The sequence below is a fragment of the Garra rufa genome, chromosome 1 (genome assembly GCF_049309525.1).
Source record: "Garra rufa chromosome 1, GarRuf1.0, whole genome shotgun sequence".
NCBI classification, from domain to species: Eukaryota; Metazoa; Chordata; class Actinopteri; order Cypriniformes; family Cyprinidae; genus Garra; species Garra rufa.
In genome coordinates, this window is record NC_133361.1 from 49,898,432 (window position 1) to 49,923,850 (window position 25,419).

A 25,419-nucleotide genomic window follows, 5' to 3' on the forward strand; every position below is an offset into this window, starting at 1 on the left:
TCAAAAAACAAAAGTTTATTTCAGTCATGTAAACAGAGAAAGAATATACAATAAAATACAAATGCTTCAGTACTTCAAAAATATTACAAGAGCTATTACATGCATTCAGCAAGTGACATACTGTGAGGTGTCAATACATTCAGTACACTGAACAGAGTGTTAGTAATGGTAAGCACATTAAAAGACATCTAAAAATGATTGAAATGTCACAATTTGCTGAATTGTGATTTAATTAGTAAATTAAATGATCATTGCATAACATTAAAATGGATTTTGATTAATGTTATTATTAATTTGTCTAGTACAGTTTAATTAAAAAAGGTCAATGAAAATGTTTTCTGAAAAGCAAATACTGAACAAACTGCACACCACCCTCACCGTTGGTTTGCATTCCACAAAGAAATGTAATAAAAGTGAAAGAATAGCAAAAATAAAAGTTTAGGTGTATCAGCACTTTTAATAGGGAGGGCTTAGCATCGCTATTCAGTGCATGTTTAATCCAATTAAATGTATCCTAAGGTACAAAATGTTTCACCAATTTAATAAAAAATAAAATAAAATTACGTTGCAAAACAACAAGCAGATGAAAAAACGTCCTAAAAACTGTCAGCCAAAAATGTTGATTAAAATGGCAATACATTTATGAATTGAATGAATATAGGTACAGTAAAACAAGATAGGGATGCTAACTGTCACATTAGGTCAGTCTTGTTGAGTCTGACTCTTTGGAGGTATTACAGCAGACATGAGAACTGTGTCCACAGAACATCATTCACAGTCTCCACACAATGCTTATTACACTCTTAAAAGTAAGGCTCCAAATGGGTGTTTTTGTGGAGATGCCATAGAAGAATCATTTTGGTTCCCCAAAGAACCTTTCAGTGAACTGTTCTTAAAAAGAACCATTTTGAATTTTTTTTAAAGAATCTTTTCTACTATTCAGAGCCTTTTCTGCATTTGAAAGATTTCATTGATGTTCAAAGTTTTTAATAGAACCATCGATACCAATAGAGAACCTTTATTTTTTAAAGTGTAAACTGGCTAGTTTTTTGACGTCTGACCCTGACGTTCTTACATGTCGTTTTTCCCACATACAATATCCTGTTCAAGCTATCCTTTGCGTAGTTTCATTTACAGAATATTGCATCATCATATCCATTGTCACTGAACAATCTGACATCCAGGACACAACTGCATATCTGCCTTATAATAAGTGATATCTTAAAGTAAAAATAAAAAAAAAACAATCTACATAAAACCAAAGATTTCACAGACTTGCAATAATCAATTTGCAAGTACATCCGAAAGGCTCATTGGGCCATTTAAACATTACAGAATCCATATTTACAATATGTTCAGCTGGGTAGCTAACTGTTTGAAAGACTCCAGTTCACAGACAGGGATTCAGCCTAGTCCTGAGCTGTTTCAACTGAAAGAAACTTGCACTGAATGATCTTAAATTATATCAGTGCCTTTAGTTTTGTCTTAAGATGCACACCAGTAATGTTTTTTTCTAAGCATGTTCATAATAATCACTTAAAGGGGTCATCGAAGTTCATATGATTCTTTAGGGTCTTAATGAAAAGTCTATAATATACTTTGATTAAAAATTCTCAATAGTAGTGTGAAAAAACCCCACACTTTTACCTTGTCAAAATCAGCTCTGCAAAATTTCAGCTCATTTTAGACATGGCCCCTTTAAATGCCACAGGCTCTGCTCGCCCACCCCTCTCCGGGATTATGTTGACTTTAGCCACATTTAGCCGTGTTTATTGGTGAAACTTGCCAACAAGCACATTATTAAGAAAGGCCATTTGCAAAGATGCATAAAAACCCTTATACTCACTTCTGCTGTGGGTGAAGCTGCATCAGGAACGATTCGCACAAAGACAGATGCTTATGTAGATCGGGATCTGCGCTTTCCATTTAAAAACGAAAGTAATGTTAAACCCTTGCGTCTTCAGCGGCTCAGATGTCGGGAGTAAATGATGACTGCTATGTTCATTATTTCATCCAACAACAGAACATCTCAATCGCTCAATTAGAGTCTTGTTCTGCACCTGAGTCACACAATGGGGATCGTATTCGGACTCTTTCAGCTCGGTGAGGCCGGGGCTAAGGTAAGACGCTCATGTCGATCAACTGTATTTTGTCACAACAACAAGAAGCTGAGAATGAACTGGTTTTAAAAAGGGGATATTACTTTTAAAGATTAAAAAATACCACTGGGTGGATTTTCATCATTGTAGGGTGGTTGTGTACACAAACTGCCAACACACATTAATGTTCAAACAACATCAAAAAGTTAGTTTTGCACCCGATGACCCCTTTAAATATCCTAATTGAACTGTGGCCTAATCCTGGCTTAGTCTAAGCCCTGTCTGTGAAACCAGGCCTAAGTGTTTTATGGTCTAATCTCAGAGTGGTATATTAGTCTTTGGGCCAACTAGAGATTCTGAGTCAAAAACCAAATTAATAGTCAATATTTTATAAAGACAAATGTACATAATATTACATGTTTTTAAAGTGAACTATTAAGACTGATATGCTTAATTATGTACTGCTTACCAGTGTTAATTTTATTTAGTGGAAAAGTGTTTATTTTAAAAAGCTACAGTCACATCGGACTATAAAAAATCAGTAAAGTTAACCATATTTCTAAATCTCAAATGTTAAATGCAATAAAGTTAAATACTATCAAAATAATCTGTAATTCAGGATTATGTTAGGATTTGCCAGGTAAGGGTTTTCCTTCGTGTTATTCCTCTAAATGAGTTATGAATGATTAGAAATAATTTCCATTTTTAACATTTTTTTTGTCATGGTTCAGGTTCTGTGCATGAAAATCATTGATATCTGCACTAAGAGCCCAAACACTTCCAGTGCCATTAGACAAGCAGTCTTGAGAGGAGCCATTGAATGCTCAGTAATATTGATTAGAACTCAATCAATCTTCACCATACTGACTCTGAATTTCTTTCGTACTGGCTGTTTTAGGTACTGAAGTATAACTCTGAACAAACAGTCACCAGAAGGGGCTCAGTACTGCTGGGCTTTCCAAAGGTTGAGTATACACCATAGCTTGAACCTGCTACACAATGGACTCCTTCAAGTTTTCCGCAGCAGTCGAGGAGTCAGGAACGGGAAAAGGGGCTGAGTGCAAGACCACGTCGCTCTGAACCTTCACCAGGGGACACTTAAACCCATGCTGTGGCTTCCCACGTTGAGAGCTCGGGAAACCTGAAGGTTGGTCATCCTCAATGGCTTGATTTCCATACAGACACCTCATTTTCTGAGCTATCATTCCCACTTTTTCTGGAGCTTCTTCACCTCGTCTCTTTGTGTCCGTCTTCTCTCTGTACATGTATGAGGCTTGTTTGAGGCCGCGTTTGAGGACGTGCTTGCGGTAGGCTTTTTGAATGGTTGAGGCGGCCACTTCTTCCTGTTTCCGTTTGAGAGTGCTGGTGATGGGCTCGTACGAAGCCTTCGAAGGATTGTTGGCCATGAACTTCTCCTCCATAGTTGCTTTCATGGCATCCATCTGGTCAGAATCTCCCAGCACCTGTGTAGTGAGGGCCAGGAGAATATCTAGACAGTGGATCTTATCACCAGGGACCATGGGAAGGTCCATTGTGATCAGCTTGAGCGTGTTCGGTTTGGGGATTCTCAAAGGGTCTTTTAGCGTGTCGCAGAATTCGGACAGCCTACCGTAAGCAATGAACTGAGAAGCGGTGGGGTCGAATTTCTCCCAGGTTTCATAGAACATCTCAAAATCATCCTCGCATAAGGGATCGCCGCTTTCTTCCGTCGCTACGTTGAAGTTTTCCAGAATAATGGCTATGTACATGTTGACCACAACGAGGAAAGACATGACAATGTAGCTGCAGAAGAAGACGATGCCTACGGCGGCGCTCCCGCAGTTTCCTCGAACGTTCGATCCCGGGTTCTCCACATCCGGGTCGCAGTCTGGTGGGCTGTTGAGTATAGGTGCCAGCAATCCATCCCAGCCGGCGGAGGTTGTGATCATAAACAAGCATATGATGCTGTTCCCGAAGGTCTCGAAATTAAACATGTCATCGATGCCTACTTCCTTTTTCACGTAGCCAAAGTTGGACATGCCGAATATGGAGAAAATAAACATGATTAGGAATAGAAGCAAGCCGATGTTGAAGAGGGCAGGAAGGGACATCATTAACGCAAACAGTAACGTCCGGATTCCTTTGGCGCCACGGATGAGCCGCAGGACGCGGCCGATTCTGGCCAGTCGGATGACGCGAAAGAGCGTAGGTGACACGAAGTACTTCTCGATGAGATCTGCCAGGAACATACCTGTGAGACGACAAAGAATCAACAAGGAAATATTACGAGCAATGATATATGATAGAAAGTCTTGTCTGTAACATTCATATCGGTGTTTATATGATTCTGATAAATTTTTACGCCAGTTTCAACAAGTTAGGGTCAGTTCACCCAAAAATTAGTTCCAAACCTGTAAGACCTTCGTTCATCTTCAGAGCACAAAGTAAGGTATTTTAAATAAAAATTGAGAGCTTTCTGACCCTGCATAGACAGCAACACAATTGACATACTCAAGGCCAAGAAAGGTAGTAAGGACATTGTTAATGTCATGTGACAATGTTTTGAAGCTACAAGAATACTTCTTGTGTGACTCTATTCAATCTATGCAGGGTCAGAAAGCTCTCGGATTTCATCAGAAATATCTTAATTCATGTTCTAAAGATGAACAAAGGTCTTGCGTGTTTGGAATGACATGAGAGTGAGTAAGTAATGACAGAATTTTTGGGTGAACTATTCCTTTAATGACTCTAAAATCAAGTAAAAATGATTGACTGTATTATATTACTTTAATTTAATTACTTTAAAGTAATTAAGTGTATTTTCCCTACACCCTAAAAATGTGTCAGTGTATCAATATGTCATTGTCACAACGCTATACATTTTTTGCATTACAGGACTAGCAAACAAATGTTTTTCCAAATATTAATAAGCAGTCAGTTATGATTCAGTATTTCTTTTCTGTAAGACAAATAGTAAAAGATTGTCATATTAACTTCAAAATTTTTTTTCAAACATTTTAATTCTTGTAATATTTTTTCTTTCTTTGTAATTTCAGGACAGCTGTATCACAATTACTTTCTCTTTATGGCTGACAAAAAATTATAAAAAAAAAAAAATAGAACTAGAACTAGATCTATTTCTAGAAAAATAGATCGATTCAGAAAAACATGCTCGTAAGTGTATTTTCCTTACACCCTAAAATGTGACCCTGGACCACAAAACCAGTCTTAAGTAGCACGGGTATATTTGTAGCAATAGCCAAAAATACATTGTATGGGTTAAAATTATTGATTTTCTTTTATGCCAAAAATCATTGGGATACTAAGGAAAGATCATGTTCCATGAAGACATTTTGTAAATTTCCTACCGTAAATATTTGAAAACTTAATTTTGATATAGTAATGTCTATCTATATATATATACTTCACTTGGACAACTTTTAAAGCGATTTTCTCAATATTTTGATTTATTTGCACCCTCAGATTCCAGATTTTCAAATAGTAATATCTCAATTATACTGTCATATCCTAACAAACCATACATCAATGGAAAGCAACAATTGATTCACCTTTCAGATGATGTATACATTTTTATATATAAAAAAAATTATTTAGACATTTTCAAATATGTGTTTACATAAGTGTATTCATATGATATAATTTTTCTGTTTATTTTTTTCTTTGCATCACATGACTAGCACACAAATGTTTTTCCAAATATTAAGCAGTTTTGTTAAAGTATTCCTATTTTTGTAAGAAAAACAATAAAAAGTTATTTCAATTATTTGAATTAATTTATTTTTTTTATATCATGACAGTTATATCACTATAACATTTCTCTGACTGTTAAAAATAAACAAACAAATAACAAAAACATCAAAATTCATTTTGATTCAGAAAAACAAGTTCATAATAGAATGGCATAGTGAAAGAAGCCATGAAGCATTCATTTTATTTGGATTTTAAATACATGGAACCAGAAAACGAGCATCCTGCCATTGACCCGTTGTTTTTCGACTTGATGTTTAATTAATGATTACAATCGATAAAGCAGACTTACCTAAGACTGAAAGAATGACCACCACGAAATCAAAAATGTTCCACCCAACGGAAAAGTAGTGATAGCGCAGGGCGGTGATCTTGAGAATGCACTCCCCGGTGAAGAGCACGATGAAGACCAAGTTGATATACATCAGAATATTTTCCATGTCTTCACTCTGGTCATCTGTCTCCGCCATCATGGTCACCATGTTCAGGCAGATCATCACCATAATGAAGATATCAAAGAACTGTTGGGTGACCAGGTCAAATACCAAACCTTGGAAGCAGTTCTTCAAACATCAGGAGACAAAAACATCCCGAGGAGAAGAAGGTGCCGTTAGTACGTTGTCAGATTCAAGTCTATTCATTTTGATGGTTAATCTGAGAAAAAGACTATATATATTACCGTAGGCCTTGGAATTGGTTTCTGTGGCTTTTTGGAGCCAAGTTTCTTCATGGCATTGTAGTATTTTTTCTGCTCCTCTGTCATGAAGATGTCAGTTCCTCCTAAGTATAAACGCAGAGACAATTATTCCATGGCAGGAGACGTTTTAGTGTTTCTACAGATCCAGAAGACCAAGTGCCGTCACTTATCTTTGCCTTTTGCTGGTTGAAATTGTCAATAATGACACCGATGAATAGATTGAGGGTGAAGAAAGAGCCAAAAATGATGAAGATGACAAAGTAGATGTACATGTAAAGGTTTTCCTCGTAGTCCGGCTGGCTTTCAACCTACAAAGAAAATTAAAATGTAATGTTAATACATGTAACACATGTATTACAGGAGAACAATGCTGCACATAAGATCTTAGTGAAAGGATGAAATCAACATTACTCCACGAGAATCCACAGCACTGTACATGATGTCCATCCATCCTTTGAATGTTGCCTGGAAACCAAATGAAAACATATTTTGATGTATCTGATTTTTAACATATTTACCATAGTGCTTAGTTTATAGAGTGCTCACCACTTGCAGTAAGGAGAGGTATCCCATGCCTACGTTATCAAAGTTAACCTTCATATTTTTCCATCGTACATTTGGATCAAACTCCATGAGCGCAAGGCAATCACTCTTATTGTTGACTTCACTGATAGGGAACATTTCTTCGGATGTTGAGTTGAAGCAGAAGTAGAACTTTCCAGCAAAAAGGTTGACTCCCATGATGCTGAAGATGAGCCAAAAGATTAGGCAGACCAAGAGAACATTGAAGATGGATGGAATGGCCCCTACCAAAGCGTTCACCACCACCTGTGCATATAGATCAAATAATATTAAATTGTTAAAAAGAAACAAAATTAAGTAATATTAGGGATTTGCTAATAAATAAATGATGTCAAGGTGAGCATGGACAGCAGCAAACTCACCCTCATTCCTTCAAACCTGGAGAGCGCACGAAGAGGTCTCAGCGCTCTCAAAGTCCTGAGAGACTTAATGGCCCCTAGTTCAGAGTAGCCTAAGATGTTTGCCGTTAAACTGATCAAGGACACCTGCAGAAATTTTCATTGAAATACTTTAAGTATTTTGCTGGTTATTTTTCATCCATAATACATCTTAAAGCCATCCTTCGAAACAGTAGCCATTCTGTTGCATTTGAAATCCATATTATTTATCAGGAATGGGTTAAAAATGACCTGATCCATTTTTTGATTGGCAATATCATAATAATGCAGAAGCTGTTATAAAATACGGTTGAAGTCAAAAGTTTACATACACCTTGCAGAATCTGCTAAATGTTAACTATTTTACCAAAATAAGAGGGATCATACAAAATGCATGTTATTTTTTATTTAGTATTGACCTGAATAAGATATTTCTTATAAAGTATATTTACATATAGTCCACAAGAAAAAATTATAGTTGAATTGATAAAAATGACCCCGTTCAAAAGTTTACATACACTTGATTCTTAATACTGTGTAGTTACCTGAATGATCCACAGCTGTGCTTTTTGTTGATAGTTAATCAACAAAAAAATAATAGTTAACAGTTGTTGATAGTCCCTTGTTTGTCCTGAACCATTTAACTGCCCTGCTGTTCTTCAGAAAAATCCTCTAGGTCCCACAAATTCTTTGGTTTTTTAGCAATTTTGTGTATTTGAACCCTTTCCAACAATGACTATGATTTTGAGATCCATCTTTTCACACAAAGGACAACTGAGGGACTCATATGCAACTATTACAGAAGCTTTGAACGCTCACTGATGCTCCAAGAGGAAACACAATGCATTAAGAGCCAGGGGTGTACACTTCTGAACAGAATAAAGATGTGTACATTTTTCTTATTTTGCCTAAATATCATATTTTTCTATTTAGTACTGTCATTCAGAAGCTACCGAAGGTATGTACATGTTTCCCAGAAGACAAAATAAGTTAAATTTACCCTAATCTTCAAATTCAAAATGTTTTCACCCCCAGCTCATAATGCATTGGATTTCCTTCTGGAGCATCAGTGAGCATTTGAACCTTCTTTAATAGTTGCATATGCGTCCCACAGTTGAGTCCTGCACTACGTTGTCTTTGTAGAGGGTTTAATGTGTTTGTTAATGACTAATAAGTCATTTACACATGCATTTTAAATTATTATTGAGTGGTTATAACTGCATGAATAAAAACTGTGACTTTAACACAAGAATGGAAGAGAGTGTGGGGTGAGCAGTAGCTCATTAGCATTTAAAGAGCTGTTTTTGACCAGGTAAAAAGGGTGTTGTTTTACACTACCACTGAGAAGTTATAACCAAAGTATGTTATAGACGTTTTAGGTAGACCTTAAAGAATCATATAAAACTTGTGGAAAATGGGCATCTGATGACCCCTTTAATGGCTGTTCAGTGTGGGTCAAATTTGTCTTAAGGATCACAGATGAATGAAGTTTCTTAGGAAAAAATAGTTTCAGTTTTATATGTACTTTGGGATGAACTAATACTTACATCAACGATGAGAAAGTCCAGCCAACACCATGCGTTCGTGAAATAGACCTTGTAGCCATAGGCTACCCATTTCAGAAGCATCTCAATGACAAACACATAAGTGAAGACCTGATCTGCATATTCAAGGATGATTTTAATCATTCTTCGTTGTTCAATGTAAATGTCCTCAAATGCCTAAAAAAAGAAACAAACATAAGAAAAACGAGGTTTCTGGTGGTTAAATAAATATTAATAGAAGGGGTGGGCGATATGACCAAAATCTTATATCCCGGAATGAGTCATTTTATTTTACGGTAAACATATATATCACAATACAGTTATGTTTGCTGTAAATACGTTCTTTATGATAGGAACATTTTTGAAACCATAAAATTCTTGTCACCAGTGCCAATATCACAAAAAGCTAATATTAGCCTACAAACAAACACAAAAAACTCAAGCTCACTGAAGACAATACAGTAAACAGTAAGTGATTAAAAAAACAACTAATTACAGGAGGGAAAAAACCTACAGCAGAACAAATAAGTAAGAAATGTTACATACATTGTATAAAATAATCAAATCAAAAACACTGTATATTCTTTGTTGTGTAAATGTAATATATGTTTCTTCTTATTAAAGTTAGAAAAGTGATTTAATCAAGAGCAGTGAGAGATTTTGCGGACTACGTAGCACAGTAACCACAATCCAAAATCTCTACCAATTGACAAATTTCTACTGGTTGATCGAGTCTTCTAGTATATTGCCCACCCCTAATAAACAAAATCAAAGGACTTACTAAAGCGCCACTGCTGAGGAGGATCATGAAGATGATGAAGGTTTCAAAATAGCTGTGCTCCACAATGGCGTAGCAGGTTTTACGGAAATTCCACCATATCTTTCCTTTACCTTCGGTAACGTCAAGCTCCAAGCAAGGACATCGCCTGATGCAGTCTGGAAACGCAGACAAACAAAAACATTAATAAGAAGAATATAATACAATACTACACACAGTGATTCGTTCATATCTCACTTTCGGTGTAGCAGTCCTCAGGGATGGTGGAGTCCTCTTCTTCCTCTTCTTCCAGATCCACTATCTCAGGAGGTTTGTCCACTGTGCTGCAGGTTGATGATTCATCTCCATCTCTGCTCTGTACAGGAACGCAGCAAAATTAGGCCAAGTTTGTGTTCCTTATCTCTTGCATTTACATGTGTATGAATGGAAGTCAGTGGAATGAAAGGTGTTGTGTGAACATAAATGATGTCTCTTACTGAAACATGTAGTGGAAAACCCATGAAAGATTTGCGTTATTTAAAAAATCCACATCGTTTAATCCATATTTTGGACTATGGGGGCGCCATTATTTTTGATGACGTGAAACGGTTGCACTCGGTGAGCGACTGGCTACCTGTTGCTATTTTTTACCGCAAAGCATCTCTGAAAATAAAATACTGATATGATAACCACATTGTGCTGCTTTTGGTTGTAGCTTTCAGTCAAAGGGCAACAGGAGAAGCAATGTAAGTCATCACTGCATTCCTAGCGATAAGAAGAGGAAGAGGAAGATGTCTGTGGACAAATACAACTTCCTAAAGAGCTTACAAACGGCAGAGACAAAAAAACGCTAGATTCCATCGTGACAGGATGTAAACATGTTGACCCCTTGACCCTTAAAACAATGTGGATATTTTAAATAACATAAATCTTTCATGGGTTTTCTACTAAATATTTTAGTAAGATACATATGTTATATTAAGCCATACAAGTCATAAAACCTGGGGTTTTCTTTAAAAAACGAGTCCCGCAATTATTAAAAAAGCAAAGATTAGATCATCTTTTTAGCTGTAAATGATCAAATTTCAATTCAGATCTTATTTGATTGTTCACACAAGACTTAAGTACAAATCTGCGCTCATGTTTCCTCTCTCTGACACATAGCTAGATGTGAAATGCGGTGCTGTGCGACACATGGGGGCATGACATATGAACTGTGTTACCTGATCCAGAGGCATGCCAACTAACAGTTGCCTAATGAATTAGGGCCAGTGTGCTTCTACAAATAAAAAATGAAATAAAATGTATGACCTAAACTGGAAAGATGTATATTTTACAGAGAATTGAGATACAGTGCAGTAGGGGTTAATGGCACTGACATGCTTTAAATGGGCGGGGTGCTGGTCAGTTAGCAGTAAGGTAACTAATCATGCTAGTGCTCTTTCCCACGCCCCGTCACCGTGTCACATGTTTTCTGCCATTCCTTAGACATACTCTCTAAACAAGATGACCCGTGGGGCTCCAGATGGACTTTGCAGGTGTCACAGTATTTAAGACACAAGTCTAGGTGTCAAGAGGCGATGATTGACGGATGTCAGTGATACTCTGGCAACCGGCTTTGCATTTGTGTGAACACAACTATCAGAATTTTGCCCTGAAAAAAACTCACTTTAGTATTTTTATCAACGTCCTCTTTGTCTTCATCCTCAGAAGAGCTGTTGCCATCATCGTCATCATCCGATTCACCGTTGGCTATAGGCACTTTGATAACGGACAGACTGGAATTCATGGTGGCCATTTTAGAATTGCTTTCTTCGATTGCTTTCACACCCTCTTCCTTTGGCTTCAGGCCCAGACATTGTCTCATATGCCCGATAGCGAAGGCCTTTACCCAGTCAATGCCTCTTGTGATTCTAGCAACGGCAATCTGCAGATTGTTCATCTCCCCATCTTCATCAGATGCTGACAGGTTGTCTCCGCTGAAGGAGCTGAGCAGCAAAGCCAGGAAGAGGTTCAAAACCTTCAGGACGAGAACGAGAAAAAACATTCAATTCAAAAATGAAATACAATGACGTACTAAAATTGTCAGGTGAGAATGGGGATTGGTGGTCATTCAAGAATGGAATAGTACGAAAATAGTATTTCAGTTTCTATTTATCTACAGTCGAGGGCAAAAGTTTACATACAACATTATAATGACTTTATGAAAATAAGAGGGATCATGCAAAATGCATGTTGTAAGTGCCTTGTTTGTCCTGAACTGTCTGCTCTCCTGCAAAAAAATCCTTCAGGTCCCACAAATTCTTTGTTTTTTCAGCATTTTTGTGTATTTGAACCCAAAACTATTGAAAACTAGGAAGGAAACACGATGCATTAAGAACCGGGGGTTGAAAACTTTTTGAATTTGAAGATCAGGGTAAATTTCACTTATTTTGTCTTTTGGAAAACATGTAAGTATCTTCTGGAGCTTCTGAAGGGCAGTACTAAATGAAAAAAAAAAAAGATATTTAGGCAAAATAAGAAAAAGGTACACATCTTCATTCTGTTCAAAAGTTTTCACCCCCAGCTCTCAATGCATTGTGTTTGCTTCTGAAGCATCAGCGAGTGTTTGAACCTTCTGTAATAGTTGCTTACGAGTCCCTTAGTTGTCCTCAAAATCTCAAAATCATACAGTCAATGTTGGAAAGTGTTCAAATACACAAAAATGCTGAAAAACCAAAAAGATTGTGTGACCTGTTGAACTGTTCAGGACAAACAAGGGACTCGTAAACAACTATCACTAAACAAATAAAAAGATACAGCTGTGGATCATTCAGGTAACAACACAGTATTAAGAATCAAGTGTATGTAAACTTTTGAAAGGGATAATTTTTTGTCTATCTTTCTATCTATCAATGAAAACATTGAAATGCACTCACCACTAGGTTTCCTATAACCATGACCATCATGAAGACGACGATGCACATGCCTTGGCCAGCCACTTCCATGCAGTCCCACATTGTTTCGATCCATTCCCCACATAGAATGCGAAAGATGATGAGGAACGCGTGAAAGAAATCTGTCATGTGCCACCGAGGGAGCTCGCAACTTTCAGAAATCTTACACACACAGTCCCTGTAGCTTTTTCCGAAAAGCTGCATCCCCACCACAGCAAAGATGAAGACAATAATGGCCAGGACAAGGGTCAAGTTCCCAAGAGCACCCACAGAATTACCGATGATCTTTATCAGCATGTTTAGGGTCGGCCAAGATTTTGCCAGCTTGAACACACGCATCTGCAACCAAAAGAGTGATGATTTTAATAAAATGTTTAGTCCTGAACATTTCAACACTTTTTGAATATAAAATGTACTTCCTTATTACAATGCAAACACAACATTTTCACTCATTACAGTTTCAAGTATGGGGTCGGCAGTTTTTTAAAAAGAAATAAATATTTTAATTCAGCAAGAACATGTTAAATTGATCAAAAGTGTAAGTAAAGACATTTATAATGTTACAGAGAATTTTATTTTATTATTTTTTTTATTATTTTTAACAGTTATATAACTATATATAACTTAATAACTGTAAGATTTTTTTATGTTTTTAAAGAGGCCTGCATTTATTTGATCCAAAGTACAGCAAAAACATGACAATTTTGAAATATTTGTACCATTTAAAATTTAAAGTTTTCTATTTGAATATATTTTAAAATGTAATTTAGACATGGTCCTTCAGAAATCATTCATATATTCTGATGTGCTGCTTATTATTATGTTGAAAACAGCTGAGTATAATTTTTTCAGGTTTCTGTGACGAATAGAAAGTTCAGAAGAACAGCATTTATCTGAAATAGAAATCTTTGGTAACATTATAAATGTCTTTATCATCATTATTGATCAATATAAAGAATCCTCGCTACATAAAAGTATTCATTTCTATACTTATCATTTATTTTTAAACCGGCGTGACAGTCTTTCTTCCAATGAAAAGGCAATTATTTATAGAAAATGAATATGAATAGTGACCACTGCTGTCAAATGAAATTTAATAGTGAAAAATGATTTAACTTAAGCTTTTTTATCATATGGCTTTAAAGGCTTTGAATATTCATGAATCATTTAGACAGTTTTTAGGTTTTTGTCCTTTTTTGGGCTTGACAGCCATTGATCCCCATTCACCTCCAGTATCTCTTTTCTTCGTCTGCAGAAGAAAGTGTTGTGTGTTTGGATCAACGGCGAGGAAGTGATATCAGAATTTTTATTTTGGGGTGAAAATGTAGATTAAATTTTACCTACCAAACGGAAGGACCTCAGCACAGACAAACCCTGAACATCGGCTAAGCCCAACTCCACCAGACTCATGGTCACAATGATGCTGTCAAAAATGTTCCAGCCAACTTGGAAGTAATAATATGGGTCCATGGCAATAAGTTTTAGCACCATCTCTGCTGTGAAGATACCTGTGAAAACCTGCAGGAAAAAGGATTTCGTATGCTGGCAAAACAGCTCTATAGTATAATATGTATGTTTTTAATATACATGCAAGTTAACATTGATAGGTAGATCTAAGTACCAGGTTTCCCACTGCCAACATGTTTTCGAAACTTGCAGTCATAGGATAATGCTCCATAGCCATGAACACAGTGTTGAGCACAATGCAGATGGTAATGCCCAGATCCACAAAAGGGTCCATTACAATTAAGTAGATAATCTCCTTGAATTTCACCCATGGCATGCAGCAATTCCATTTCAGGAATATGTCAGCGAACTTGTACCAGCAGGGAGGACACGGCCTTTGAATATCCTCCAGCTCTATTGATTAAAATATTTTAACACACAAAACACAAAAAAATTGAAATTATTTCTTTAATTGTTGTGGAACTCGCTAATTACAGGCAAATGTGAACTTACCATCTAAGGCATTGTCTGTAGCACTCACTGCACTCGGTTTTCTCATCTGTGAGTCAGGGACTTCCAAGTAATTCATGCTGCCTTTGGATCCATTTGAATTTGAGAGGGGCTTCAACGCGATCCCGTCATAGTCGTTCTGCAGATGGTCATCTTCACCTTTCTTTTTGCTGGACAATGACGTCTTGCTGCCATTCACCATGTTGTTTTTCTGCTGCTTGATGGCAGATGAAATCAGAACTAGCAATAAGTATTATTCAAAACGGATAGATCTATGACAAATTATGACAAACCTCAGCTTGTTTCCTGAGCTGTTCCAGGATTTTTGCATACTCTTCCTCCTTCTCTTTTGCTTCTGCGATGGTGGCTTCATTCTGTTCAGCATACGCCATGGCCACCACAGCCAGAATCAGATTGATGAGGTAGAACGAACCCAAGAAGATGATGACTACAAAGAAGATCATGTACGTCTTCCCTGCTGCACGGAGCGTCTGAAACATTCAAGAGACTTCATTCATGTTCTTATTCAAGTCTCAAATGCATTGAAAACTATTGTGCTGCTTACACTTTTTCCCCCAAGATTCTTTGCTAAATGGAAGGTCCAAAAGAACAGCATTTATTTCCTTCTTTATTTACTGTGTTCTTTTTGAATAATAAAAACACTGACCCTAAACATTTAAACGGTAACACGCCTAAAACAAGCATTCTCTTTATGTTAAAGGAGTCATGACATGGATTTTTATTTTATTTTAATATGTTTCTAGAGATTTATTTATAATGTTAAAAAAGGTTTTTGCACAAAAAAAAAATGTTGAAAATTTATTATTTTCAACCCTCATTCTGACCCTGTGTCTAAAACAAGCTGTTTTTAATGGGTGGGTTCTTTAAGGCTTCTCAGTAATTGGCCAGTGTTAAGATTGGCTAACATCACTGCATAGATAACTGTACCAACACCCCCTCACTATCGCATGTGAGTGTGCCGACAACATAATCAATTACTTACCATTTGTGATGCAGCTGCAGCCAGATCTAGTACTGCTTCATCTTTAAACAAAGGTGTGAACTCTCCATGACACTGCGCCTTGTTCACAAAACAGACATTCCTCTGACACAATCTGGGATGCCACTAAAAATAAACTATCCACTTGTTCCTTACGCTGAGATCCTTCTGATATCTGTATAAAGACGCGAACGAGCTGTTTAAACCAAACGCATCAAAGCGAACGTTCTTTAACTCCATTTGTCCTATTGACGACAGATTTAAGCGTGTGAACTGTGTCAGGAAGCGAAAGTGCATCTGTATAGCATCAAATAGTGTCAGTGATTGTACTTTCTATTTGCTTTTGACAAAACACTCGCATTCAACGTAACCAAGTGTCAAGCCATTAAGTGACTGAACTGCAGAGAGCCAGGCCTACAGTATGGTGGGAAGACTATTCGTTGATGTGTTGCTCTGGAGACAGTGTTTATGCAAATGACTGTGCCCAGGTAACGTAACCTTGCACCTCAGATCCAAATAAGACATTTTTGGGGCTTAATAAAATAAATGCTTTGTTTATAATGAGGAGGATGTTTTGAGCTATGAAACTTGTATGATGTTTTAATGGTACAAAGACCTCTTATATGCCAAAAGATCAAGGCAATTTTGATTTTTCATGTCATGTCCCCTTTAAGCTGTGTTTTTTGCTGAAATGAATTAAAAGTTTCGGACAATCTTACAGTAAGGAAAAAAATGTTTCATACCTTGCTGATTTTGTTTGTTTGCCCACTGACAAAGAAATGATCAGTCTATCATTTTAATGGAAGGTTTATTTGAACAGTGAGAGACAGAATAACAACAAAAATTTGCATTTTAAGGAGTGAAATAAGTATTTGATCCCCTATTGATCAGCAAGATTTTGGAGAGCTGAGATTAGAAGCACTCTCTTAGTTACCAATATAAAAGACACCTGTCCACAAAAGCAATCAATCAATCAATCAATCAATCAATCAATCAATCAATCAATCAATCAATCAATCGGATTCCAAACTCTCCACCATGGCCAAGACCAATGAGCTGTCCAAGGATGTCAGGGACAAGACTGGACTACAAGACCATCGCCAAGCAGCTTGGCGAGAAGGTGACAACAGTTGGTGGGATTATTCGCAAATGAAAGAAACACAAAATAACTGTCAATCTCCCTCGGTCTGGGGCTCCATGCAATATCTCACCTTGTCAGCCCAGAACTACATGTCTTGTCAATGATCTCAAGGCAGTTGGGACCATAGTCACCAAGAAAACAATTGGTAACACACTACGCTGTAAAAGACATGTACAGGCCTGTCTAAAGTTTGCCAATGAACATCTGAATGATTCAGAGGAGAACTGGTTGAAAGTGTTGTGGTCAGATGAGACCAAAATCAAGCTCTTTGCCATCAGCTCAACTCGCCGTGTTTGGAGGAAGAGGAATGCTACCTATGATCCCCAGAACACCATCCCCACCATCAAACATGGAGGTGGAAACATTATGCTTTGGTGGATGTTTTTTCTGCTAAGGGAACAGGACAACTGCACTACATCAAATGGACAATGGACGGGGCCATGTACCATCAAACCTTGGGTGAAAACTTCCTTCCCTCAGCCAGGGCATTGAAAATGGGTCATGGATGGGTATTCCAGCATGATTATGACCCAAAACACACGGCCAAGGCAACAAAGGAGTGGCTCAAGAAGAAACACATTAAGGTCCAAGAGTGGACTAGCTGGTCTCCAGACCTTAATCCCATAAAAAATCTTTGCAGAGAATTGAAGGTTCGAGTCACCAAAAGCCAGCCTCAAAACCTAAATGACTTTGCAAAGAGGAGTAGGACAAAATCCCTTCTGAGATGTGTGCAACTACAAAACATGGTGGTCAACTACAAAACGTCTGACCTCTGTGACTGCCAACAAGGGTTTTGCCACCAAGTACTAAGTCATGTTTTGCAAAGGGGTCAAATATTTATTTCACTCATTAAAATGCAAATCAATCTATAACTTTTTTGAAATGCATTTTTTGTTGTTATTCTGTCTCTCACAGTTCAAATAAACCTATGATGAAAATTATTGATTGATCACTTCTTTGTCAGTGGGCAAACTTACAAAATCAGCAGGGGATCAAATAATCTTTTTCCTCACTGTAGTTTTTTTTTTTACTGAGCAATTTGTCTCACATGAAAGAAAGCGAAGAACAATGTGACTTTTACAAGATGCATATACCCACCAACTGAAACAAGTTCTCCCAGAAGTCTTGAGTCATTAGCCGGAAAAGAGCTAAGAAAGCCCACCCAAAGTTGTCATAACTAGTGTAGCCATAATTTGGGTTTCGGCCAGCTTTCAGGCATACATACCCCTCAGGGCACCTCCTGTGAACAGCAATGGAAAACAGGAAATTTAATCAACAATACATATGTTTTGAGTTTGTTGAAAATTGCTTCTTTGAAAGCATTCAGTATTGGATTTTCTACTTGCCGGTAATGCACAATGTCAACTCAAAGTTGATTTAGAGCATTACTTAGTAGGAAAATATTACATTTGAATCACATACCCTGCATCAGAGCTGTTCCCACAAATTAATGGATCAATATGGCCAGGTACAAAGTAGTGGTTTTCTATGGCAAAAGAATGAAAATCACTAATCAGTACCACTGCAGGAGAATCTGATCACTTATATTGTTAAAGTTGTTTTGCAACATGGTCTCACAATGAAAACGAATACCTCTGGGACCTTTTTTCGCAAGACCACCATGTACATTTTGTGACATATTCAATGTGAAATGTCTACTGGCTGGTGCTAAAAGAGTGTTAATGTTTTTGATGAACATACATATGGTACGTTTTATGTGATGTTGGTTTTGTTCATGTCACTGCTGTTGAGACTTGAAATGTCCGTTGAGTGACATACAAAAACGCACCATCTGCACTACACCTAAACCTACCCCATAGCATGAACAAAAGTGAACGTGACATAAAAACACCATCGCAAGCATGCTGTTTTAGCTTTTTTTGATCTCTCGTGCTACCGAGCAAGCTTAAGTTGGAAACTGCAGTTATATGTACTCATTGGTATGTATTTTGTGTCTTGCAAAAAAGTTCCTAGAGGCATGTTTTCATCATGAGACTTTCAGCATTACTGATGTAAAAAGTCACCTGGATTTTCAATATATTCCTGATAGTTGAATGTACTGTTGCCAGTTTCAGTGCCATTGATGTCTGTGTGGTTGAAGAGCATGGTTAGGTTATCACTGCTGCTCCAGTCTAAAGACCGGACGCACTTTTGCCGCAAATTTCCCATGAACAGTTGCAGGCCAATGAGAGCAAACACGCTGAGACAGAAGACCGTAAGGATCATGACATCCGCCAATTTCTTCACTGACTGAATCAAGGCGCCAACAATGGTTTTGAGACCTGAAATTTGCAATCAGACAAAATCTCAGCTGAACTATTCCCAAATTATACAAAAAACATTACTGCGAAATTTTACTTCAAGTGAGTAGCATTCATATTTTCTGCCATGTGAAATGACAAGCTGTATTAACCTGGAATTACAGTAATTGTTTTAAGGGCCCGAAGAACACGGAAAGTCCTCAGAGCAGATATATTCCCCAAGTCCACAAACTCTGTGAGGTACCTGTGGATGAAGTGAAAAGGCTTATTACTTGCTTAATGCAACAATAAAACAATGCAGATATTACAAAATATGATGTAAAAAAGCATATGAATCACTACATTTTCTAAGGTAAATCTGTCCAACAGTGACACCAGCAAGTGACAGCAGGAGTCCACGTCTCTCGCCTCTCCTAAGCCCATTGAGTTTTAACAGACCCCTAAAGCATGCGGTGAGCTTTATTAGGGGGTAATTGAGAATGAATGGGGGAAAGTCACATAAGTGGAGGCAATGACTCCATTGTGATGTGACTGGATATGACTGGTTATGATCGGCTGTGATTGGTTTATGTGATTAATCCCGCCTTTGCATTCGCAAATTAGTCTGAATGAACAATATAATGGTTTTAATAGGAAGACTAATGAAAAAGTATGTAAACAACTCACGCACTTAATTATAACCACTTTGCTATGTAAAAATAAAATGTAAAATGACCTGAAAACATGATCTAGTTTTTTATTATTATTAGGGACTATATCATTAATAGTCAATGTTAAGTAACATGTTCAATCTCTTTTACTGAAGTAAACTTTCTTAAACCATATTTTTATAAGAGTTCAAGCAGAGTCGCAGCATGGTGCTAGTGTCACTTTGTTTTTCCTCCACAAGTATGGTCTTCTGAGGAGTGTAGAAATTGCTGGGGTAAGAGATATGATCAGCGTAGACTATATTTAGCTTGACTGCAACAGTCGATCATAGAAGCCAAATGGCATCATTATGTGTATACTATGGACCAATAGCAAATGAGATGCCTGTTGGGCAACTGGATCACGGCATGTGAACTTTTTTTCAACCAAATTTATGTAAAAGCAGTAGAGGAGACATTTACTAAAATACTATAAAAGAATATTTAGAGAAATAAGCATTGACAAACAAAAATTAAGTTAGGAAGCTAAAATATCCAACATCCTGGACTATATTTTGAGGAATCACTTGACTAGACATCAAGGGGAAACACACTAGAGAATGCAGTAGTAATGCAGTACAACTTGGGATCTCAAAAGTCTTTGTACCTCATCAGAATTACAATCAAATCACAGCCTTTTAGTGTTCTGAGGAGGGCCGAAGTGCAAAGCCGAGATTTGCTGCTAAAAATAGGCCTGGTAAGTGATCTCGCTTTACAAGTGGATAAACATTTTCATTCAGCCAGGCTGTGATTGTAAAGGGAGGTGAGGGTGGACTTCGGGAACACGTATGGAGAAGCTGAGGAGGACCGTCTTTAGAGGACCAGGACCTATGAGCAGACTTGTTACGCTTTTGCTGATTCTGTAAACAAACTGACCTTTGACCTCTCACATCTGAGTGGGTATTTTCACAATGCTTCCATGTCTAATGTGGTTGCCAGACCCCACCTATCTCCTGCGCCACATACCCTGACTGAGCAAAAACTGATTAGTCATACACTACGCCAACTATTTGGATCTGATTACGGAAACTGCAGTTAAAAATAAAACTGTAAACTATTCCAATCCTCCTCTGAACAATCCATTTGCATTTAACCACAATGCCAATTGTATTTTTAATGCAACATTTTGTGTTTAACATGTATCACATCTACACATTTTTCACTGACGTCAGTACATTTGTGACCCTGGACCACAAAGCCATCTTAAGTATCATGGGTATATTTGTAGCAATAGCCAACAATACATTGCATGGGTCAAAATTATCGATTTTTCTTTTAAGCCCAAAATCATAAGGATATTAAGTAAAGATCATGTTCCATGCATATATTTTGTAAATGTCCTACTGTAAATATATCAAAACCTAATTTCTTATTAGTAATATGCATTGTTAAGAACTTCATTTAGCTGTTTTAGAGCCATAACAAATGTTTGCACTGGCTTTTTTAACCGCTGATTTTACATTCAGGTTATAGTCATTTAAGGTCATATTTACGCCATGCTGATGACCATAAAATCCAGCCAATTCCACGGATCTCGCAGGAATGTGAAATCACCAACGCAGAAGCCTCTGGACAGTACCTTTACAAGGGCCTCAAAGGTGTAGATGCCAGTAAAAACGTACCTAAAATGTACAAAAAAAATTGAGCAGGTTACTTTGGGAACTGAGCAGGTTAACTGGGAAGGTTACTTTGGTTACTTTGTTGCTAGATAGATAGATAGATAGATACAGTGGTGTGAAAAAGTGTTGGCCCCCTTAATGATTTTTAATTTTTTTGCATGCTTGTCACACTTTAATGTTTCAGAATATCAAACAAATTTAAATATTTATCAAAGATAACACAAGTAAACACAACATGCAGTTTTTAAATGAAGGGTTTTTTTATGAATGAAAAAAAAACAATCCAAACCCACATGGCCCTGTGTGAAAAAGTGTTTGGCGAAAACATGGAACAGTGGTGAACCTTCCCGGGAGTGGCCGGCCGACCAAAATTTTCTTAAGAGCACAGCGATGACTCATCCAAGAGGTCACAAAAGACCCCACAACAACATGTAAAGAACTGCAGGCCTCTCTTGCCTCAGTAAAGGTCAGTGTTCATGACTCCACCATAAGAAAGAGACTGGGCAAAAATGGCCTGCATGGCAGTGTTCCAAGACGAAAACCGCTGCTGAGCAAAAAGAACATAAAGGCTCATCTCAGTTTTGACAGAACACATCTTGATGATCCCCACGACTTTTAGGAAAATACCCTGTGGACTGACGAGACAAAAGTTGAACTTTTTGGAAGGTGTGTGTCCCATTACATCTGGCGTAAAAGTAACACATCATTTCAGAAAAAGAACATCATACCAACAGTTAAATATGGTGGTGGCAGTGTGATGGTCTGGGGCTGTTTTGCTGCTTCTGGACCTGGAAGACTTGCTGTGATCAATGGAACCATGAAATCTGCTGTCTACCAAAAAATCCTAAAGGACAATGTCCGGCCATCTGTTCGTGACCTCAAGCTGAAGCGAACTTGGGTTCTGCAGCAGGACAATGATCCAAAACACACCAGCAAATCCACCTCTGAATGGCTGAAGAAAAACAAAATGAAGACTTTCGAGACTTAGTCAAGGTCCTGACCTGAATCCTATTGAGATGCTGTGGCATGACCTTAAAAAGGCGGTTCATGCTCGAAAACCCTCAAATGGGGCTAAATTACAACAATTTTGCCAAGATGAGTGGGCCAAAATTCCTGCACAGTGCTGTAACAGACTCATTGCAAGTTATCGCAAACGCTTGATTGCAGTTGTTGCTGCTAAGGTTATTAAGTTTAGGGGGCAAACACTTTTTCATACAGGGCCATGTGGGTTTGGATGTTGTTTTCCCTTCATAATAAAAAACTTCATTCAAAAACTGCATGTTTTGCTTACTTGTGTTATCTTTGATTAATATTTAAATTAGTTTGATGATCTGAAACATTAAAGCGTGACAAACATGCAAGAAAATAAAAAATCAGGAAGGGGGCCAACACTTTTTAACACCACTGTAGAAAGATAGATAGATAGAGCAGTTCTCATTGGTGGGGTTGAGTATTTGAAGAATGCTATGATAGATTTTAGAGATATGGTGCAAGAGATATGGATATCTTACTCTACTATTTTGCTCCATGCTGGAGGGTCACCCATCGTCATGAACACGCAGTTTGACAAGATAGTTACCATGATGAACATGCTAAATAATTTGTTGTGAAGTAAAGGAAAATTTAAAAGTGATGATTTGTGGCTCTAAAGCAAGAAGTCAAACCATTACACAAATGTAAGATGTCAACTTATATCATATATTGAAATCAAATAACAGATGGATAACATTGTTATATATGTTGACATACATAAATAAAATAATATGTGACCCTGGACCGCAAAACCATCATAAGGGTAAATTTTTTGACATTGAGATTCAAAGGTCATCTGAAAGTTGAATAAATACGTTTTTTTTTTTTTTGGTTTAATATTTGGCTGATACAACTATTTGAAAATTTGAAATCTGAGGGTGCAAAAAAAATCTAGATATTAAGAAAATCGCCTTTAAAGTTGTTTAAATTAAGTCCTTAGCAATGCATATTAGTAATCAAAAAATAAGTTTTAATATATTTACAGTAGGAAATGTACAAAATATCTTCATGGAACCTGATCTTTACTTAATAACCTAATGATTTTTGGCATTAAAGAAAATTAATCATTTTGACTAATACAATATATCGTTGGCTATTGCTATAAATATACCTGTGCTACTCAAGACTGGTTTTGTGGTCCAGGGTCACATATTATATGTAATTATTATTTCATGGGTTATATGAAGGATATGAATGTATAAGTATTCTTATGGCAACTCGTCGAATAGGGTTGAATGGACTTAGAACATAGCATGCAGGTTCAGCATTGAATCTGAATATTGTATTCCCTTTGGTGACCACGATGAACGTCTGCAAAACAAAAACGGGACACAAAATCTCCAGTGAATAAACATAATTCTGATAAACCAGATTTGTAAATATTTACTGACATGAGGGCTTTGGTATTTCACTTTTGCCACTGACTTTTTGTGCTTTGTAGAATGGATCCAACTCTTCCAGAGGAACATTGAGGAGATTTGGTGGAGGGTCTCCATAGATAAACGGTAGGACCTTTCCTGCTTCCAAATCACTGCTGGGTTTAGGCAGATTCTCCTCATCCACCTCGACCTTCTGGGGCTTCAGCTGCTCCTGCTCGGCGGCTTCTTCTGCCATCCGCCGCTCGATCTCGGCGAGCGACTCCAAAGTGAAGGGGCGGAAGACATTGGTGCCTGTGGGAGGGAGTAGACTCGCCATCTTGACATTCTGCTGAAGGAGGGCTCCCACCACTTCGGGGTCTCTCAATTGTGTCCTGCAGGAAAAGAGAAAAGATGAGAATGTATTTATATTTTATATTATAAACACCATTTACCATCACAGCTTCAAGGATTAGTTCACTTTCAGAATAAAAATGTCCTAATTTACTCACCCCCATGTCTTCCAAGATGTTCAAGTCTTTCTTGAGGTTTTTAGGGAAAACACTCCAGGATTTTTCTCCACATAGTGGACTTCAATGGGGATCAATAGGTTGACCTCAAACCGATCATTTTGCGAGATAAGACCCTTATTCCTTGGCTGGGATTGTGTAGAGCTCTTTAAAGCTGCATTGAATCTGCAATTTGGACCTTCAACCTGCTAATCCCCAGTGAAGTCCACAATATGGAGAAAAATCCTGGAATGTTTTCCTTAAAAACCTTAATTTCTTTTTGACTGAACAGGGTTTCTGCAGATATGAACTAGTGAAATTTAAGACTTTTTAAGACCTTTTTAATACCACCTTATATGAAATTTAAGACCTAAACCTGTAATGGAATTAGATATTATATTACATGCATACATGTAATATTTAATGTGTTTAATGTAAAAAGTAAACAAAATTTCATGGCTGTCATAAATTAAATTTATTACTACGATATACAGTGAACTTTTCATATCAGCAGATACAGAAATCTACAGTTTTTAGCAACTGGCCTTAGCCAAGCCCTATATTCATTTTTTTTCAAGCTAAGTATCGCTAAACTTGCACTTCCTCATAGCTAAAAAGTTAAATCCATTTAACTTCTGCGGTACAATCGGAGAGAGACTCGCGCCAATGACAGAATACTGATTGGCTATTGCATGTTGGTCTCATTTGTAGTTTAAATTCAGCAAATTATATTTGGAATAGTGAAATAAAGAACTACAACACCACGGAAACAACAAAAAGTGAATTTAAATGAGAATTAGATGTAGCGTTACATGGACATATATAAAAATAAGACCTGTGTAAAATTATTTAAGACCTAGAACAGAAAATTTAAGACTTTTTCAGGCCTTAAATTGTGATTTTTAAATTTTAGACTTTTTAAGACTTTTTAAGACCCCGCGGGAACCCTGCTGAAGAAAGAAAGTCATGAACATCTTGGATGACACGGGGGTGATTCAAATTATCAGAAAATATTTATTCTGGATGTGAACTAATTCTTTAAATTCTGAATTCTGCACACATATAAAAGTTTCTATGAGTTAAAACTACTTTTGTTTTCAACTTTCTATTCATAAACAAAT

At 37.2% G+C, this 25,419-nt stretch overlaps 1 protein-coding gene across 1 annotated transcript; it reads right to left on the minus strand.

The window, feature by feature from the left end:
• On the minus strand, window positions 1-24,178 carry scn4ab (sodium channel, voltage-gated, type IV, alpha, b). The gene is made up of 24 exons (XM_073842277.1): window positions 23,860-24,178; window positions 23,627-23,745; window positions 22,914-23,003; window positions 21,277-21,405; window positions 19,250-19,341; window positions 18,861-19,118; window positions 18,259-18,322; window positions 17,935-18,076; window positions 14,989-15,186; window positions 14,699-14,909; window positions 14,361-14,599; window positions 14,084-14,257; window positions 12,722-13,078; window positions 11,473-11,823; window positions 10,062-10,179; window positions 9,828-9,982; window positions 9,050-9,223; window positions 7,488-7,610; window positions 7,090-7,371; window positions 6,955-7,008; window positions 6,710-6,851; window positions 6,526-6,626; window positions 6,139-6,409; window positions 1-4,329 (listed from the first exon to the last, which is right to left on the minus strand). The coding sequence occupies exons 1-24, from the start codon at window positions 24,127-24,129 to the stop codon at window positions 3,092-3,094; spliced, it is 5,352 nt and encodes a 1,783-aa protein (XP_073698378.1). The 5' UTR covers window positions 24,130-24,178; the 3' UTR covers window positions 1-3,091.
• Window positions 24,179-25,419: the final 1,241 nt, after the last annotated feature.